Source organism: Arachis ipaensis, chromosome B6 (assembly GCF_059453495.1).
Source record: "Arachis ipaensis isolate K30076 ecotype BB chromosome B6, ASM5945349v1, whole genome shotgun sequence".
NCBI lineage: Eukaryota > Viridiplantae > Streptophyta > Magnoliopsida > Fabales > Fabaceae > Arachis > Arachis ipaensis.
The window spans coordinates 31,697,181-31,718,796 of record NC_142441.1 but is presented as its reverse complement, the minus strand read 5'-3'; the positions used below and the strand labels follow the sequence as shown (position 1 = coordinate 31,718,796).

At 36.4% G+C, this 21,616-nt stretch overlaps 2 protein-coding genes across 9 annotated transcripts; one reads left to right on the top strand and one right to left on the bottom strand.

Moving 5' to 3' along the window:
* Nucleotides 1–1,303: 1,303 nt before the first annotated feature.
* LOC107648697 (uncharacterized) lies at nucleotides 1,304–3,694 on the top strand. The gene is made up of 4 exons (XM_016352513.3): nucleotides 1,304–1,659; nucleotides 1,753–1,928; nucleotides 2,561–2,759; nucleotides 3,237–3,694. The coding sequence occupies exons 1-4, from the start codon at nucleotides 1,614–1,616 to the stop codon at nucleotides 3,485–3,487; spliced, it is 672 nt and encodes a 223-aa protein (XP_016207999.1). The 5' UTR covers nucleotides 1,304–1,613; the 3' UTR covers nucleotides 3,488–3,694.
* Nucleotides 3,695–4,725: 1,031 nt separating this feature from the next.
* On the bottom strand, nucleotides 4,726–8,120 carry RS2Z33 (arginine/serine-rich zinc knuckle-containing protein 33). 8 transcript variants are annotated; one of them, XM_016352515.3, is made up of 7 exons: nucleotides 8,036–8,120; nucleotides 7,539–7,661; nucleotides 6,761–6,800; nucleotides 6,484–6,579; nucleotides 5,662–5,849; nucleotides 5,432–5,548; nucleotides 4,726–5,267 (listed from the first exon to the last, which is right to left on the bottom strand). In XM_016352515.3, exons 2-7 carry the CDS (start codon nucleotides 7,643–7,645, stop codon nucleotides 4,886–4,888), a joined length of 930 nt encoding a protein of 309 aa, XP_016208001.1. In that variant the 5' UTR covers nucleotides 7,646–7,661; nucleotides 8,036–8,120; the 3' UTR covers nucleotides 4,726–4,885. The 8 variants fall into 8 exon arrangements, with proteins under 8 accessions (XP_016208001.1, XP_016208004.1, XP_016208000.1 ...); XM_016352518.3 differs by having other exon boundaries at nucleotides 5,432–5,545; XM_016352514.3 differs by having other exon boundaries at nucleotides 7,539–7,677; nucleotides 8,036–8,115.
* Between the last annotated feature and the right edge of the window lie 13,496 nt (nucleotides 8,121–21,616).

Here is a 21,616-nt window from a genome sequence, read left to right as displayed (position 1 = left end):
AAATGAAGATATTCTTGGTCCAGAAGTACCATATCTTAGTGCCATTGGAGTGCTAATGTATCTTGCTAATAATACACGATCCGATATATCATTTGCTGTGAACCTACTAGCAAGATATAGTTCCTCTCCAACCAGAAGACATTGGAGTGGAATCAAACAAATATTTCGATATCTTCATGGAACGGTTGATATGGGATTGTTTTATCCCTATGGATCCAAGTCACAATTAGTTGGCTATGCAGATGCTGGATACTTGTCTGATCCACATAAAGGGAGATCTCAAACAGGATACCTGTTCACATATGGTGGAACAGCTATATCATGAAGATCTACGAAACAGACGATAGCAGCAACCTCCTCTAATCATGTTGAAATACTAGCAAAGTAGCAATTCATGAAGTTAGGCGCGAGTGTTTTTGGCTGAGGAGCCTGGTTCAATATATTCTGTCATCATGTGGATTGATTGACCATAACATAGCTCCAACTGTCCTGTTTGAAGATAATACAACATGTATTGCTCAACTTAAAGGCGGATATATCAAATGTGATAGAACAAAACATATTTCTCCCAAATTCTTCTTCACTCATGATCTTCAAAATCAAGGGACAATTGATGTCTAGCAGATCCGCTCAAGTGACAATCTTGCAAATTTGTTTACAAAGTCACTCCCAAAATCCTCCTTTGAAAGATTGGTACATGAGATTGGAATGCGCCGATTTCGAGACATTAAATGATGTCGGCAAGAGGAGGAGACTGTACTCTTTTTTCCTTGGTCAGATTTTTTTTCTCATTGGGTTTTTCTTGACAAGGTTTTTAATGAGGCAGCCCCCATCACAAAGGATATTGTACTATTTTTCTTTCACTAAGGTTTTTTCCCCACTGGATTTTTCTTTAGTAAGGTTTTAACGAGGCAATAATCCTAAATGGTCATCCAAGAGAGAGTGTTGTGACATGGATAGATAAGGATGATGGATGCCCATTTATGAGAAGCACATTTTCCCTATGCAGAAGGAAATAAATTCTTAGAATGAAGAAGTTTGAAACGTAAACTTTATGTGCCTATAAATATATTTACTGAGGCAAAAGGAATATACACAGCAATAATAAAATTCTCTCTCTTTCTTTATATTACTAAAAATATCTTTCTCTTTCCTTATTCTCTATGAATAGTTTCTCTCTCTCTCTTTCTTTTGTTACTAATTATAAATATATGAATAATTTCTATTAAGCTAATTATATTAATATTAGAGTCTTCTATTTACACATCTTATATTTAGTATACCTTTAATTTATTTTACAACAGATTTCGATTTTAAGGTAAATCCGATGTCTTAACCCAATTATAAGAGTGTAATCTTACCGCATCAAAATGCAGCACGTCACATCTGATAACCGGAATCAGATTCCGATACAGATGCCATGCTAAGCTTGCTTCCATTCATTCCTCCCTCCAATTCCAATCCAATCTCCCTTTCCGTCTTTCCTTTCTGCAAATTCATTCCTCCCATTTCCTTCTCAAAACGCCGCCTTTTTCTTGATCCAACACCCTAAACCAAATCCCTAACTCCTTCATTCATTTGTGCACACCAAGTTTGGCGCTTTTTTCCTTGTGATGTCGGTTTCTCACCTCCTTGTATTCTTCTTCGCCTATTTTCCAGGTCTATTTCTGAGCTGTGAAATTCTGCCTTTTTATCTATCTATGTAATTTGGAATACGAAAAAGTTTTAAACTTAAATACTGGGGTTGCGCAGGATTGGTTTTTTCTGCGGTTGTGACGCTGAGTTCCATTGAGATATTCACAACGCATGAGTGGCTGAAATTCACCCCAACTGTGTATTTCAAATGCAACGGAGAGAACAAGACTGTGTTGCCTGATGTCAAGAAAAAGAATGTCATCTATGTCTTCAGGGGTGAAGAGTCTTGGCAGGTTCCTCATGCCAAACTGTTTCTGTGTTGTTTGTGACTTGTGACATTTAAATTTCAAGTACTATTGTTATGGCCATGTTTGGAAGTTTTTGAATCCATGCCTATCATTATCAAGGAACTATTACTCTATCACTATTACTATTCAGTTCTCCAAGCTTGAACTCTGAATAGTTTGCTTAGTAAAAGCAAGCTTTGTGTGTGTTTGGATTACCTCTTTCTATATTAATTTTTACTCAGAAGTGTGTTTAGTATGATGTGATTTATGGATGGAAACTTATAAGTTTGACAAAATGCATAGTATTTTGATCATGTAGACTAAATTTCGTTTACTTCTAAAATTACTAAAATATTGAAATGGATCAACTTTTTCTGAAACGTTCATGAACCATCTTTTCAATATGATTCCGGTTCACTATAAAAACAACACATGGTTTCTTTGACTCCAACCTTGGTTTGGAATCCAGAGAATGGTATGAAAATGTTAATGTTAATGTGAAATGTTGCCAAACAACAACCACCAACTTGATTTTGTTTGTCAACATGGTTAGAATGCAAATCCAAACACATCATTGGCGTTGTTGTTGAAAGCCTTGATTTTGAAGCTACTACTGAATCTCTCATTGTGCTTTGCAGCCATTGACTAATTTTTCGAGCAAAAAATGCAAGCGATGCGGACTGTATGAGGAAGACAAAATTCTTGCAGATGATGTGTTTGATGAGTGGGAGCTTTGTCCTTCCGATTTCACTGCCCCTCTTGGCAAATATGAGTATATCAGTGATAAAGAGTTTAATGCTAGCCTTTTGTGCCCGGATTGCTTACCTTTGTCTGGCAGTGAGTGTCTTGCTCTTAAAATTCCTTTTACTGCAATCATACTATTTTTGCCTTCTAGATAACATAGTTGAAAATATATTTATGCTACTATTGAAATTGTGTGGTTGCACTGGTGATGCATTTTGATATCAATGGATTTATGTTGAAACAAGGCAAATATTAATCATCTATTGTACCTCATGTTCTGAGATTCTCAGCATAGATTTCCAGGAAGCTTAAATTAATCATATCTGTATAGTACATGACATAATTTAAGAGGCAGTATATAAAATCGTATCTATCATAATCTTCAAGCTTCTGTGTGACCTAGTCAATCTATTGGAACTACTGGACTTGCTCAAATTTGATTTCTCATTTCTTCCACTTGCATGTATTTCTGATATTGTTCAAATTATTTTCCCTTATGTATGCACCTATTCATACAAATTTCTGCAACTTAACATGTTACTGAAAAAACAATTGTGGTCCTTTGGCTAGTTTCTACTGCCTCTCCACCTGTCGCGAATGATGAAAATTTGCAAAAAGAAAAGCCTGCGAGACAAAGAAAGAATGTAGCAGTTATTGTAGTAGTAAGTGTTTTGGGCTCGGCCATACTGATTGTCGCAGCAGTGGGTGCATTCAAGTTCTGGCAAAAGAGGAAGAGGGAGCAAGATCAAGCTCGGTTCTTGAAATTATTTGAAGAAGGAGATGACATTGAGGATGAGCTCCACCTCGATCATATCATATGATATCGAGCAAAATCTCTCCTGTACAGTAGGTTTTTCCTCTCACAATTTTGTTTATGAAGATAAGATGACAAGAGGTTTTATGGTTTCAACTGGAAAGCATTATGTTATTGTTCATATTCTCCTGTACATAATTAATACCATAGGGCTTCTTAGCTACTCCATTATCAAGTAAAGCTACGTTTTTTTTAAAAAAATTTATTCTTCCAATTTCGAGTTCCGAGACACGTTTGCTTACACCATGCGTCAAACGGCTTGATTTTCCACACTCGTGCTTCTGCGTACGCTGCACTGAACCTCCAATCAGTCAATCACCATGCCAACATGGTACCTCGTTGCCTTAGGGGGATTTGGACTACTTAGCAAATTCTCCTAGGGAAGTTATATGATAAATTAATGTGGTGAGCTTTGAAATTTAAACTTGGATGTATGCCTAAACAATAACCACATTTTCAGCACCATACAGATGTAGTCAATAACATGTGGACATGATGAAATCTGCTACACAACTTTAATAGAGATCGTATCTCTGGCAGTCTTGCACAATGGTCCATTCCTCCGCTTATTCTTTTTTCAATGGTATAGAAGAAAAGAAATCCATTGCCTCCGATTCATTGTTTAGTTGCAGTGTTCTCCAAAAATCGGACTTACATTTATGTTGTTTAACTTTCTTAAAAAGAATTATAAATCGGACCGTTCGATTTATGTTTTTAAAAATTAAAAAAAAATTGAAAGTCCAAATTAAACCCTCTAATTTATAACTTATTTTTCCTTTCTAAACAAATTAAACCGCCTAATTTGATTGATTAATATTAATTAAAACACCCAAACTTCCAACAGCAGCGTATTACACATATTTAATCAATATAAAAAAAAACTTAGCCCCATTCCTCATCCCTCACTTTTGGTATCCGGTGTCTAATCAAGGGATGTAAGAGGATGCAACGCACTTAAATATACTTGCTGCATCTTATCAATTCCAAATAATAAAATGTTTGCCGTACCAGCGTTGATTAGCCCTGTTTTCATGCTCGTTCCATATTTCCGGTGTAAAACGCTTACAACCATCTGATTTTTAACCAATTGCAATTGAGGGCTCTGTGTGCTCATGACGGACATGGTTTTTTACTCTCATAATACCAACTTGATTTATCAACTACATTACAAAAGGAAAATATTGCACATAATAGCAAGCCACATAATGCAACCAAGAATAATATGGGAAACAGCACGCATAAAGATGTTCTAAATACAAATATATAAATTTAAAACATTACAAGTTTCTTCAGGGAGGAGTATATAATAATTATGGTAAATGTCACAGTTCACGACAGAGTGCAGATGATAATAAAAGCATACAAATTCTAGGGCAGAGTCTGTTATCTTCTCAGAAGTGACATTTCAAGGGGACTCACTGCCTCTTGGTAGATTACGCTGGTTGTCTTCTTCGTCATCAATGGGGCTTCTGTCATCATCTCTGGGACTAGGACTGCGGCTGCGACCATTAGCCTTTGGGCTGTCATCCCCTGCTGGACTAGCGGGGCTTCTGCTCTTTGCTCTGGGGCCATCACTGTAATCAGATCCATCTTGCTGTGTAACCATCCTCTCATTGCCAGGAGATGCATCACCTCTCTTCTGTGGACTCCCTTCATCAGGTGATGGACTATGCTTCCTTGCCTTCGAGGGCTGAGGGCTACCTTTGGGTTCAGGGCTTCTAGAGCGTGGGCTCTCTGATCTATCACGAACTGGGCTTCGATCCCCCCTAACTGGGGATCTTGATCGACTGGAGAAGATTAAAAAGAGGGCAAGCATATCAGCTTAAGAGAGTTGAATTGATAGTAAGAAATATACCTCTCACAACAATAGATAATTACATCTACAGAACACACGGAGGCAACATTGCAACAGAACCAAACATAAAGCAATTAGGGACTATAAGGTTCCTACCTGTAACTACGTTCTGGGGTGTAACTCCTGTCCCTGCTTCTGCCACGACGAGGAGAGCGTGACCTGACTGGGGAACGTGACCTGACAGGAGAGCGGGAATAACTACGCCCACGTCTACTGCACAAACAAGTCAATATCACAGCATCAGTTTAACACTCAGATTCCATTGGAAATCAACCACCATTTTTAGGCAAATGAGCAATTCAGTGTTAGCTTCAAAATTATGATACCTCAGCTTTTTGGGACTGTTCTTGCAGTTTTTTTCTATATGACCCCTCTCCCCACATCGATAACACTTGTTCTTCCAGTCTCCAGCTTTGCAATCTCGGGCCCAGTGGCCATCAATACCACAGTTAAAGCAACGCCCAGTTCCAGGAGGAGGACCACGACCCAAATATTCACGGGAACCGCGAGGAACCTGATTAATTAGAAAAATGGGGGAAGTTAAAATAAAATTAACGTGCAACTAAAAGCTGACAAAATTGGCTGACAAGCAAAATGCAATAGCTATAGTATCAGAAAACCAGGATCCAATATCAATTGGCTACATTGTAATAAGAATTTATGTGACAGTTGGTAGTTAATAGAGCAATGAATACCAACTACACCTGAAGAGTGTCATTTAAAACTGTATTTCATACAGATGCTATAAGATATAGGTTGGTTGAATGAAAGCTAAGGGAGCCGAAAGAACAAAGCCAACATTGCAACAACAAAATAATAGATAAGTCTTCAATGATTAGTCAGTGGATCAATCCTATAATGAGAGAATAGGACTAGTCAGAGGTGATATATAGAAAAAGTAACTGGAAAAAGAAGAAATTGGGAATTCTACAAGTGAAAACTGAGGGGCTACACCAAATTACATTATAATATTAGAAAATGACTCTGTAAAATAGGCCAATAAGATTTTAATAACACTATAGGTCAGCAAATATATTCAGATTAAGTAATCCAACATTCCAGAGCAAATATCATCTTGAAGCTAATTAAAAATGTAATAGAATTGAGAATATACACACAGAATAATTTCATAGGGAGATAACTCATACCCCTTTCGCAAATTCCACAATAATACGACTTCCATCAACATCACGACCATCCAAGTTGTATCTTGCATCATCAGCATCTCTAGGATCGCTGAATTCCTGCACAAAGATGTGGGAACAAGCAAGGAAAGTAACAAGAAGGCTTACCATCACATAGAAGTGAATATCCTCCAAGAAAATGCTAGAAGCAACCTTTGAGGCTTGAGCCAAGTCATGAGGAGAAAAACAAACAAAGTTTACAAAATAAAGTAATTGAGACAAAGAAAGGGCGGCAACTTACAACAAAGGCGTAATCATGCTTCATATCCACATCTCGAACTCTGCGGAAATGGTTTCCAGAAACAGTAAGGCCATCATTACTTAACTACTGCAAGAGTATGATACTTCGCCCCTCAAAAGACGAACTAAACACCAGTTTGTGATTCTTGCCATTTCCATTAAAACACGCAATAACATTACAGAAAGAATCGCCACAGTCAACACTCGGCAGGAATTTCCACCAATTCCACCAAGGCCACCCTCCCACCACAGACCTCCAGGTTTAGGCAAAACCCCAGAAACCTTCAACAAGATCATTCAAGTTAAAACATGACACCTAGGGGATAATGGTTCCCACGTATAAGATGACGAATAACCAACATAAATCTAAACACAACAAATCCCGGGGAACACCTGCATGACATCCCTAACTTTCAGCAAAACACAGGGACGACGCTCACACACTAACTAAGCCCTCTTGCCAATTCACAAAGATAGATGAACCAAGACATGAACATCAGTTTTCCACACATAAATTGACACAAATTAATCGCGAAGACAATAAAATGGGGTAAAAACCAGAAAAGGTCCCATCCACTCTCACAGAGAAAAGGGACCCATATAAACACTGCCATTCAATACAAGGAGATGACAGTACAATCAAACATGGGAGACCTATGGCAACAAACAAATCAGAGTAGATCTGCCTGCAAATTACTGCTTAACAATACAGTACAACAAATTCCTTAAAACGTTTCGTTTTGTTGATTAGTTATAGGGATGATAGGGGGAGTAATTACCTTCCATATCTGCTGAAAACTCGCTCCAGATCACGGGAACGCGTCCTTGAAGCCAAGCGACCAACATAGAGGCGTGTGTTGCCGTATTTATCTTCATAGCGAGGCATTCTTGATTCGTTATAGCTGTAAAAAAACAAAACTGAAACTGCAACATCAATTGAGGAAGAGACCCCCTTCCCAATTTCAAGAAAGAAAGCAAACTATCCAAAATCTAAAAAAACAAATCTTTTTAAGATCGGAATGATCCATTAATTCCGAAAATACAAATACAAACACAAATCTGCTTCGTTCCGGTAATGGATGGCCGGAAACCCTATCAGGTCCAATTCAACTTCAACACCAAATTCGATGAATTCTTAATTGTAACGATAAAATTGATCATAATAACATCAAAGAGCGCACATAAATTGATGAAGCGAAGCAAGATTTACAGATTAGCGAGTTAAAGAACACAAAAACCGGAAATCGAAAGGCAAGCCGAAGAGGGAGAGGGTTACCTCCGAGGAAGAAAGAAAACCTAACCCTCTCAAAGTGGATCGGCTTCACCCCTTGTCTAACTATTTATACAAAAATCTGTGCCTATTTTTATCTTTTTTTTTTTTTTTTTCGTAATATCAGTTTTTAAAATAAAATTAAAAACGGCGGAGTTGGGCCAGTAATGTCTTTAAGAATTTAGATGGATTCGGCCCTGAATATTTAGAATCAACCAGCTGATGTCTGAAAGCCCATTAAAACCCAGTCCAAAAAAAAGCCCATTAAAAAATGATTCTTAAATTTTGTCAAACATTTTGTCCCTAATATATTTTATAATTTTTACAGTGGACGTACAAAATTAACTATCAAATTCACTATTGATATAAAATATATATTAAAATATAAAATATACAATAAAAATAAATCAAACAACACATATTTATACATAAATACATGTAGTTGATTTTTAAAATACATATAGTATTTTTAGGGTTAAGTACGATTTTGGTTCCTAAAGTAGGGATTGAAAATTTTTTTCGTCCTCAACCTTTTTTTGCTACAAAATGGTCCCAAAGGTTTAACTTAGTTTTAAAATCGTCCTTCGGACGAAAATGCCATTCTCCCTTCTTCCCCAAAATTAACTAACGTATAGAACCAGAAGCTGCAGCTGAACCAGACATTGGAGCAGAAGCAAAAGCAACACCAATAAAACAAACAACCAGAAGCACAACAACAACAACAACAACAACAATTGGATAATGGAATCAGTAGAATGACAACAACAAAAGCAAGAACCCAGAAGATAATGAAATCAGAAGAATAACAACAACAAAAACCCAAAAGAAGAGAAGAAGAAGAACCTAAAAACATCATCATCAGAAGAAATACTAGAAAATCATCATCATCATCGTCAAGAATCAAGAAAAACAAGAACCCAGATGCAGAACTCAGAACTCAGAAAACAAAAAAATCATCATCATCGTCTTCAAAACTCAGAATAACAAAACTCAGAACTAAATTCTTCCTCTTTTATTAACAAAACTCAAATGCAATTACTATAATCAGAAGCAGTATCACCAATAATAAAATAACAACAACAACAATTGTGAAGGGTGAATCAACAATAGCAACAACAAAAGTAAAAATAGAAGCAGAAGTAGAAGCAGAAGGCAGAAAGTAGAAGCAGAAAAGCAGAAGCAACAACAGGGCTTGATGGCGACGGGACCTCACTCCAGCGGTGGCGACGGGACAGAGCTAGATGGCGACCAACGACGGCGGTTCGCGACGAGGATGACGGCAGGGCGTGGCTGGACGCGGTCTTCATCAGCGCCTCCGTGCTTCTCTTCTCTTCTTCTCCGCTTTTCTTTCTCTCTTCCTCTACTCGCAGTGACGCGAATCCAAGCCAGCGGTGACGCCAGCGAACTGCAGTTGGTGACACCATTAGTGTAGGGAGCAGTGGCGGATCACAGGCGGCAGAACGGCGGTGCGGTGGTGTGGCATTATGGCAGTGCGGTGGTGCAACTTCCCTTCCCCCTTCTTCCCTTCCCTCCCCCCCACCCCCGTTTCTCGCGCACCACCCCCCCTTTCTTTCTCTCTCCCCCCGATTCTTTGTATCCCTTTCTTTTCTTTTATTTTTATTTATTTCTTTTTTTATTTATTTTATATTTATTTTATTTTATAATTTTTTAATGAGGGGTAATTTGGTAATAAAAAAATAAAATTGGTAAAAAGGACGATTTTAAAACAAACTGAAACATTGGGGACCATTTTGTAGCAAAAAAAAAGGTCGGAGACGAAATTGATTTTCGGCCTCTACGTTGGGGACCAAAATCATACTTAACCCGTATTTTTATATATTTTAATAACTAAATTAGTGTTTCAGATTGTGTTCTGGTCTAACCCAATAAAAGACGGATGTGCATCCGACGGACTCAAGACCTGACGGGCACCCGACTCGCTTAAGCCAAGGTGTCTCTCGCATGACGCAATTCCATAATGGAGGTCTAAACAGCTGGCGGAAGCTTCTTGACAAATGGGCCTAAGCAGAAGGGCCAATCCGAGAAGCAAGAATAAAGGAAGGAATCTACCCCTCCCCCAGGTACGTCACATCTAGGGGTGGCAACACTACCCAAACCCGTGGGTACCTACCCCGTCCCCGCACCGGAGCGGGTTTTTAACGGGCGCGGAGCGGAGGCGGGTCGGGTTTAGGTTAAACCCACTCCTATCCGCCCCGGTATATATACTTTTAATATATGTAATATATATAAAATAATTAGTAAAATGATTAATAAAATTGTATCATATTTAAATTTTTACTTTAATTTATGTATGTATGTAATTATGGTTATATAAATTTTAAAATTTAATTTTATTTGTTGGAATTTAATAATTATGGAGGTGGGGTAGTGCGGGCGAGTATCCGCAGGGGCGGGTTAGGGTTTAACATTTTACTAGCCGTAGGTAGAAGCACGGGAGGGTTTGATGCGGGTTATTGTAGAGTGGGGCGGGGTTGAGTAGGGCAAAAACTCTCCCCTACCTGCCCCATTGCCACCCCTAATCACATCTTACCCTAATTTGTCGCCTTTTCGTACGGACACTTACTTTGGCATCGGAGTGTCCTTGCAGGTGGCCTCACCCGCTGGCCTATCGACAATTGTAGGCATCATTCCTCTCCGCTGCACTCGCATTCAAGTCCACCTCTCACAACCAACCGACCCAACGAACAATCGACTAATGGCGCCGTCTATGGGGACCTAATGCGAGTCTGAAATGGAGGTTTTCCCTCTCCCTAAGGATGAACCAAAGGGGAAGGGAGGCCACAAACGCTAGGGAGGTCGTCTTAGGAGCAGAGTGAGCACCGGGACTTGTCGGAGGCATCGAGAAACTCCCTCTGACTGAGGCCACTCCCGTGATCGATCTCTAAAAAAGCGTCTGTTCGGCGGTACCGGCAAAAATAACTCTTGGATCATGCAAGAACCCAGACATAGGGTCCAGAACCTCAAGAGGGAGCTAACAGAGAGAGATTGCTATCACCCCGAGCACAGTCGAAACTCTCGCTCATGCGCAAAAGCTCGTGCGACCCATTCTCGCACCAGGTCTTTGACACATAGATCGGAAGAGCGGCAGCAGAGCAGGGAGAAGGATGAGGGCACGACCAGACTAACTGTCACACCCTCACCTACTCCTGAGACAGGTTGAGAGCCCGGGACGAGCGGAAAGGAGAACAAAAAAAGAAGCGCCGAGATCCTATTGTGATCGGAGCTACCCCTTTCCACTCCTTCATCCTCAAAGTTTACCTACCCAAGAACTATGATAAATCGACGGACATGAGATACGATGGCACCAAAGACCTAAAAGAGTACATCACAACTTTCGAGGCTAGGATGAACCTGGAAGGCGTGGGAGATGAAGTCAGATGTCGCGCGTTTCCGATGACCCTGGCGGGGCTGGCGATCCGTTGGTTCAACTCCCTACCACAATGGTCTATAACGGCCTTTGCGGATATCTCTCAAAAATTTCTCACCCAATTCACCACTCGAATCGCTAAAGCAAAACACCAGATCAACCTGTTGGGGTAACACAGAGGGTTAACGAGCCCACGAGGAAGTACCTGGACCGATTCAATGACAAGTGCTTGGAGATTAACGGCCTCACAGACTCCGTGGCCAGTTTATGCCTTATTAATGGCCTAATGAACGAGGACTTCAGGAAACGCCTGACCACTAAGTCTGTCTGGACTATGCAAGAAATACAAGGTGTGGCAAGAGAGTACATAAATGATGAGGAGATCAGCCAGGTGGTGGCCACCAACAAACGACAGCTAGATAATTTTCTATTTCTTTAAATATAAATTAATTTATTAGTTAATTAGTTACTAATTACCCGAGGTTTATATTTACGGGTTGGGATTGTTCTTCACCAATAACCTCCACACCTCCACATTGAGGACTTTATCTGCCTCTACACGAGTAGCGCTGTCGATCCTGATGACAGCATCAATTTGAGGGAGCAGGTGATGAATCTCACCCAATGCCTTCACCAATAGCCTCAATAGCTGCAGCAGTCTGAGGAAAGGTATAACGAGATCCTCGTACACGTGTCAGACATGGATTTCCTCAGTTTGGAGCTTAGACAGGAGTTGGAGTGGCTTCAGTGGATGGATAATGTAACGATCCAACTTCTAGAACGTCAGAATCATACTAAAAGTAAGGTGTTACTGACCTATTCTCCTTTATTATCTATTTAATATTGAGCCTTTATGACGTTAATACGTTTCCAATTTTAGGAAAAACCTAGTGAATTTGCTTTTATTCATTAAAAATCGTTCAACAAAGACTTCCGATGAAAGATAATCATATAATTAATAGTAATAAATACAAGCCTACTTCTCTGAATAAAATTTTAACTAACAAGGCGAGGAAAAATAAGTAAATTCTAATAAATACTCAACTCACAAACAAACTCCTTCACGTATCTGTAGCTTCACAATAAGCCTTTACACCTGTAGCTGAAAGGTAGAAAAGATGGGGTAAGAACTAGGGAGTCCTTAGTAGGGTTAGGGTGTTTAGTTAGGTTCATTTTATGTTATATTTAGCAAAATATTTTATAAAAGGAAAAAATCATACAATCCTGAGCTTAGATTGTCTTTCTAAAACTTTTAGAAAAATTTGTCTGTTTACCACTTTTAGTTATATTATATCTTTTATTATTAAGATAATAATTCAAATAATAATAAAAATATACTATAATATTTTAAAGTTAAAATTTAGTTAATAACTAGTATTTTTGTCCGTAACAACATTACAGGAATCTTTTAAAACTACGTCAACTTTATCCTAACATTATAGATTATGGCACAAAAAATTTATAAAATCAAACTATTTTTACAAAAAATTCGTAAGGAATAAAAGTCTCCGTCAGCTAAAAAGACCAATGTCTCAGTAAATAATTATAATAATAACAATAATATATTTTTTATGTGAATAATATACTGGAAATTTTTTAATTATATTTAATTATAAATTTGATGTATTATTTATAATTCATGAATTTATTTTAATTATATTATTTTATTAATTTATTTGTTGTGGAACATATAGGTAGAGAGAGAGAGAAAATGAGAGAGAAAAGAGAGAGAAAGATAAAGAAGAAGAAGAGGGAGTTTGTTAATTTTAGAGAAAAATATTTTATTTTAATTATAGCGAAAGAATATCACATTGCACATTTTGGTTTGTCAAATTAGTAATATAAGATACAAATTATAAGCTATATATAGAGTAGAAATGCTAACGGTAGAGAGAAATAGAGAAGAAAAAAGAGGTAGATAAGAGGATAGAGAAAGATTGTTTATTAATTGTGAAGAGCAATATTCATCTTAATTTTAATAAGAGAGTGTTATTTGATACATTTTTGTTGTTAAATTAATAGCATAATATAGCTATATTTCAATCTTAATTTTAATTTAATTTTAATTGTAATTAAAATATATTATGTTGTACATTTTGATTGTCAAATTTGTAATTAGTAATTGATAACGATATATAAGAGAGATAGAGTGAGTGAAGGAATTAGAGAGATAAAAAAAAGAAAGAGAGAGAGAGAGGAGGAGGAGGATGAGAAAACTCTTTAATTTGAAGGAAAAATTTTGATTTTAATTGTAACGAGAGTGTGACATGTGACACATTTTAGTTGTAAAATTAGTAATATATAATATAAAATATAATATAATATAATTTATAATTAGTAATTGATAGTGATATATAAGAGAGATAGAGTGAGAGAGAGAGAGAGATAGAGAGAGAGAGAAAGTGGAAGAGGAAGAGAGAACTCTTTAATTTTGGAGGAAAATATTTAATTTCATTTGTAATAAAAGAAACAGAAAATGATATATGGCACATTTTGATTGTAAAATTAGTAACATATAATATATTTTAATTGTAATTAGAAAATGTTATGTTGTACATTTTGATTGTCAAATTTGTAATTAGTAATTGATAATGATATATAAGAGAGATAGAATGAGTGAAGGAATTAGAGAGAGAGAGAGGGGGGGGGGAAGAGGAGGAGGAGGAAACTCTTTAATTTAAAGGAAAAATTTGATTTCAATTGTAATGAGAGTGTGACATATGACACATTTTAGTTGTAAAATTAATAATATATAATATAAAATATAATATAATTTGTAATTAGTAATTGATGTGAGGGTTACCGTCAGTTTAGAATTTTCACACAAAAATAATCTTGTCGAAGTATAGATCTAAACTAATAAACAACCCTCAATCAAAGTTTAATTTTTTGTTGTCACAAATTCAACCCGATAAAAATAACCGAAAGTATTACTCCCGGGTCGTTCTCCCTAGGAATTACAATCGAGTGCTCAATTATTGGTTATGAGATTCACAGGGTGGGGTTGATAAAAATGGCAAAAAATTTAAATGACGGGGAAGTAAATCAAACAACTAAAGATAACAAATAATAAAGAGGCATTCATGGCAAGGATTGAGAATCAAGGTTTTCTATTCTAGTAATTAATCATAACACAATAATTACCGAGAGTTAAGCCTATTACGTTATCTTCGCATCGAAAGAAAGTCAAATATGCCTAGTTAACCCTAATCCATAAGTAATGTTAATCGAAACAAGATTAACTAACAACTCTAGATCACCAATATAAATTGCGTATCAATGACTCAAGATTACCAAACTTCTCTTTCCAAGTCAAGAATGCTAAAAAATCTACTCTAAAACTAACCCAAGCATTTTATCAAATACTTGGTGTGCAATAAAAAAAAAAGTATATTAAATTACAAGAATAATAAAATCTAAAACTACCAAAAGCAAGATAACAATAATAACAATTTAATTAAACAATAAGAAACATAAAAAAGACATCAGTTGTATTAAAGAAAGTGAAAATCAACAAGAGTTCATAAACATAAAAGTGACATAAAAAAGGAAATTAACAGGAAAAACTAAGAGAATTAAACTACTAGAGTATGAAAATATAAATGAAACTATACTAAAACAAGAACTAAAGAGAGAAATTAAAGAGAAAATTAACCTAAGTACCTTAATTTTAGAGAGAAGAGGGAGCTTCTCTCTCTAGAAAATTACCCTAAACATGTTTCTACACTACACTAATTGCTCCCCCCTGTTTCATCTTGAATTTGGCTTCAAATACTTCAGAAATGAGTTGGATCTAGGCCTGAGTGAGCTCAGAAATCTTCCCAGTGTGTTTCTTTAATGAGGTCATGTGACAAGTGTCACGCGTACGCGTGGGTAACGCGTACGCGGACAAACTTCCAAAACTTCATTTCTTCATGAATTCTCCACTTTTACATGCTTTTTCTTCATTCTTTCAATCCAATCTTTGCCTTTTAAAACTGAAATCACTTCATCAAATACATCAGGGCATCGAATGGAATTAAAGTAAATTAAATTTAGCAATTTAAGAGTCTTAAAGGCATGTTTTTACTCTTAAGCACAAATTAGGAGAAATTCATAAAATCATGCTATTTTATTGAATAAATGTGAGAGAAGTTGATAAAATCCACTAAATTCAACATAAGATAAACCTTAAAATTAGGGTTTATCAACCTCCCCATACTTAAACCAAACATATCCTCATGCTAAACTAAGAAAGATATAAGAAAGGGGTATTAACATTTATTCAATGCAAACTATCTAAATACAACCTATATACATGTATGCAACTACTTGGTCAATATAAGTCAATTTCCAAGAATACATATATGAACATAAGGACTAAAGCAATCACAATCAAATCAAATCCACAATTGAATTGAATTATTGAAAAGAATTTAACAACTTGCAAGAAAAGAGATGATCATAGGTGAAAATATGTAATTGAGCACTCGAACCCTTCACCAGATGTGTATTCGCTCTAGTCGCTCAAGTGTATAGGGTTGATTCACTTAATTCTCCTCTAATCATGCTTTCCAAGATTTATTTTTCATCTAACAATCAATAATTATTCAATGCATGCATACAAATATCATGATGACTTTTCAAAGGTTGTAATGATTAGGGTCAAGGTAAGGATGTATATGGTCAAGTGGACTAAAATTTGAATTTTTGATTAGCTTAAACTCTCATCTAACATATATAATAACCTATACAATTCAAATACAAATCTAACTACCCATTATTCACTTTTTCACATACTTATGCATTCTCTTTTTTAATCACAACACATATGTATTGTTATTATTACTTTACTTTGGGGCATTTTATCCCCTTTTTATTATTTTCTTTTTTCTCTTTTTCTTTTTTTTTCTTTTTCTCTTTTTTTTTCCAATAACATAATATATACAAAAAAATTAATGCATATGTGATGAATCCATATTTGATGATGATTTTTGGTTAGAATTGAATGGATTTTCATCATATAAATTTGCACTTATTCCCTTGAATAGCATGCTTTTGAGCTTTCCTTCCAAATTGCGCTTGATTATGAAAATATGCTCTTTTGTGCTTAATTTAATATATTTTATTCTGTTTGCCTTCCATTCGATACCTTGATATTGTTTGTGAGTGATTCCAGGTGTATAAGGTAGGAATGGGTTGGAGAAAATGGAAGAAGAGCATGCAAAGTGGAGGAATCATGAAGAATCAAAGGAGATGAGTTCAGAGATGTGTGCGTGCGCGCGGCTGCCTGTGCGTACGCACAGCTGCCCAATCAGAGCACGTGGATTACTTCGAGCGCGTTGCGCGTCCATTCAAGCATCGCCTAGTGTGCGTGTGCACGACTACTTGTGCGTACACACAGGACGAGATTTTTCGCAAGGTGTGCAGACGCACGCATCTGTGCGTCCGCACAGGTGTCCTCACATTACTTCATTAAAATGGTACGTGACTCGCGATTTGGGGGCTTTGGAGGCCCAATTCTGAAGTCTTCTAGCTCATATTGGAGGGGAAATGAGGAACATAACATAGCATATCATTACTATAGTTTAGGAGTAGTAGTAGGAAGCTTTTAGTTAGTTTTTCTCTAAGTTTTTCATCATCTCTATTAGGGTTTATATTAGGGTTTTACATTCAAGTACCATTTCCATTTTGATCTTGGATTTTGCTAGCTTTCATTGTAAGTATTCTCTTGTTATTACTCTTTATAGTTATATTGTCATTACTCTTTCTTCTAATTCAAGTTATAGTTCAATTTTGCTTCTCTCTTGTAATTTTAATTTCTTGTTGATGAATTTGATGTTTGATGTTTGTTTCATGCTTTCTTGTGTTATTCTTGTTGATTGAGATCAATTGTTGCTTTTAGTTTCAAGCATTTTCTCATTTTCTCCATGTTTAAGGTTTTTGCCCACCAAGTGTTTGACAAAATGTCAAACATGGTTTTAGGCTAAATTTTTGGTTCTTGGCTTGGGTAAAGTTAGCAATTGGGTTTCTAGAGTTAGAATGTCCAACATTTAGTTTCAATTCTTGGATTGTTAATTGTTCTTGTTCCCACTAACGCTAATTTGTTGCTAAGTCAATTAGCAAGCAATTTAGAATTTGTGGGTTGGGAACACTTATGCTCATTTAACTTACTTTCCGATGTGAGGGTTGATCAAGTGAGATTAATCCATTATAATTGTCATAGTTGTGGTTCCAACAAGGAAAGGACCCTTAGCTCACTCCAAGCCAAGACTCTTTTTGATGCTTTTAATCTTTCATATACTTCTATGTTGATCTCTTTTATACTTCACTTGTTTATATTATATAGTCGGTTCTTTAATTTCTTCATTAGTTCAATCATTACAATTTTGTATGTTCTTTTATTGCTTTATATGTTCATTTCTTCATTGACAACCCCTTGATCACTACAACCGGATTTGCACACTCATTGTTCTAAAAGTACTCCTTGGGAGATGACTCGGGAGTCAAATACTCTCGGTTTTGAATTAATTTTGAATTGTGACATAACTTGTGAGTTTCTAATTTGATCGGTGGCCAACTTGTTGGGTTAGAACTATACTTACAGCGCTAATTCCATTTTGGATAATTGAGTTCCTAACCTATATGCAATTGGCTGCTCGCATCAATATGGTTCAATATTCAATGCATGAATATGTACCCGACTTCCAAGATTTTTAATGAAAACTCAAAAATACACTTTTACCTCAACCACAAACTTCCCACACTTAAATGATACACACTCTCACTAGCCTATCCAAACAAGGGACATTTATTATTTTTCACTTAAGGATAGTGATGTGTTAAAATTAAGAACAAAAGGGATTAAAATAGGCTCAAAATTGTTAAACAATGGTAGATAAAAGGGTAAGACCATTTGGGTAAGTGAGTTCAAATGAAATAAAGGCCGCAATCATATAAATGCATTCATACACAAAATAATGGGCATAAATAATCAAACAAATCAAAGATTACAATTATAAAGAGAGAATAACACACAAGAAGGAAAATAGTGGTTATATGATGCAACCACATATTAAGATTCAAAACTCATAAGTTTATGTGTTCTTAATTCAAAAACATGTTCCACAATATATAATTCAAGCAAGTTCAATGAAAAAAAATTACTCAAATCAATTGGAGTGCCCTATAGACAAATTTCTTAGAAAATTTTATTATTTTGACTAAGTTTATTATATATATGCAAACCAAGAAAATGCAACTAATAATTCTAAAAGACCTAGTAATAGAAGAAATAAAAAAATAAATGAAATGTGAAAGTGTTTGGATTAGAAATTTTCTCCAAAAAATTGGCCGATTGGTCGGATGACCTCCCCACACTTAAAAGTTTGCACCGTCCTCAGTGCATTCAAAGATGAGTAAGGGGGTACGACGACTTCAAGGATTGCCACCTTCAGTTGGTGGATCAATTGGCTGCTACATGTTCTTTCTTCTGCTTTCCTTTTTGCTTATGGTGAATTATCCTGAAAGATAGAAAATAGGATAGTAAGACGAGTAAATGCAAAAGCAAGGAAGCATAGATTGTTAGAATGGGGTGATGATCACTAAAATGAAGTGAGTGAATCAGTTTGTGACATGAATGAAATAAGAGTGGAAATTTTAAGTTTGCGCGCGGTTTAGAACACACACTAGTATTAAAAACTATGTCACAATTACATAAAAAGGAGTATGCACTTCACTCATTCTAGTGTGCTTGAAAACTTTAAAGGAAACTTGTAGGGTAAGATAACAAACAAGTCATAAAGGAGCATAAAAGCACTCAGGCAAGAATCAAGCAAATGTAAAATGGATGATGAATGGACATTAGTTGATGTGCAAGAGAATTCAATGAATCAAATGAAATATAAAGCTCACACATCAAACAATGACACACATTGAAGTTTATTTGCATCTCCTAATTGACATGAAACGGGATACACGGTTGCTATGCATCTTAGGAAAAGAGAGATAAAAGTTTAAATCAATCACATAGTAAGCATGGTCCATATATTTTGAGAATTTCAAAAAGATGTCCCTAGGTTAGTTTACAATCCAATTTCACAAATGAAATATTATGCCAAAATGACTTGTTTCAAGTTTGTGTAGAGCACATAGTTAAACAATTGAGGGTTATTATGTCATTAAGGCATAAACATAACTCGGTAATCAAAGTTATAATCAATATGGATGCATATGATCAAACAACACAATGCATTAAGATAAATGCATAACATCACCCATCAAGGAATTGCCTAGTCAAAGTTGAAGAATTTAAATCACATGGTGGCCAAATTATGCAATTCAAAAGATTTAGAAAGCTTTGAAGGCAATGTCATAAGTACTTAGTATTCACAAATGTTAAGCATGAAAAATTCAATACCAAGCAACAAAGTATAACCTCAACAAAGAAATCCAACAATGAATATTAACAACAATGATGCTTAAGATAGCATCATGTCAGTAATCAACAACAATATCTCAGCACAATCAACAAATCAATTCAATAATCCAACACTTATTACCTAAAACAAAAATTAAGCTAACTGACTGATGAGCGGATATTTTATACGCTTTTTGGGGTTAATTTCATGTAGTTTTTAGTATGTTTTAAATAGTTTTTAGTCTATTTTCATTAGTTTTTAGGAAAAATTCATATTTCTGGACTTTACTATGAGTTGTGTGTTTTTCTGTAATTTCAGGTAATTTTCTGGCTGAAATTGAAGGAGCTGAGCAAAAATCTGATTCAGGCTGAAAAAGGACTGCTGATGTTGTTGGATTCTGACCTCCCTACACTCAAAGTGGATTTTCTGGAGCTACAGAACTCGAAATGGCATGATTCCAATTGCGTTGGAAAGTAGACATCCAGGGCTTTCCAGCAATATATAATAGTCCATACTTTGAGCAAGAATAGATGACGTAAACTGGTATTCAACGCCAGTTCTCTGCCCAATTCTGGCGTCCAGCGCCAGAAAAGGATCAAAAGCTGGAGTTGAACGCCCAAACTGGCACAAAAACTGGCGTTCAACTCCACAAATGGCCTCTGCACGTGAACTGCTTAAGTCTCAGCCCAGCACACACCAAGTGGGCCCCAGAAGTGGATCTCTGCATCATCCATCATAGTTTACTCATATTTTGTAAACCTAGGCTACTAGTTTAGTATTTAAACAACTTTTAGAGACTTATTTTTGGCAACTCATGACATTTTAGATCTAAACTTTGTATTCTCTGATGGCATGAGTCTCTAAACTCCATTGTTGGGGGTGAGGAGCTCTGCTGTGTCTCGATGAATTAATGCAAGTAATTCTGTTTTCCATTCAAACACGCTTGTTCCTATCTAAGATGTTCATTCGCGCTTAACTGTGATGGAGGTGATGATCTATGACACTCATCACCTTCCTCAAATCATGAACGTGTGCCTGACAACCACTTCCGTTCTATATACGATTGAATGAGTGTCTCTTAGATTCCTTAATCAGAATCTCTGTGGTATAAGCTAGAACTGATGGCGGCATTCATGAGAATCCGGAAAGTCTAAACCTTGTCTGTGGTATTCTGAGTAGGATTCAAGGATTGAATGACTGTGACGAGCTTCAAACTCCTGAAGGCTGGGCGTTAGTGACAGACGCAAAAGGATAGTAAATCCTATTCCAATCGGATCGAGAACCAACCGGTGATTAGCCGTGCTGTGACAGAGCGCGTGAGCGTAGTTTTCACTGGAAGGATGGAAGGTAGCCATTGACAACGGTGATCCACCAACACACAGCTTGCCATAGGAGGACGTGCGTGCGTGAACAAGAAGACAGAGGAAAGCAGAGATTCAGAAGACAAAGTATCTCCAAAACTCCAACATATTCTCCATTACTGCATAACAAGTAACCTTTAATCCATGCTCTATTGTTTATTTGCAATTCAACTGATAAACATAACTGACTTCCTGACTAAGATTTACAAGATAACCATAGATTGCTTCAAACCAACAATCTCCGTGGGATTCGACCCTTACTCACGTGAGGTATCACTTGGACGACCCAGTGCACTTGCTGGTCAGTGGTACGAGTTGTGAAAAGTGTGATTCATAATTCGTGCACCAAGTTTTTGGCGCCGTTGCCGGGGATTATTCGTGTTTGAACAACTGACGGATTATTTTGTTGCTTAGATTAGGAAAATTTTCTTTTTTTTTG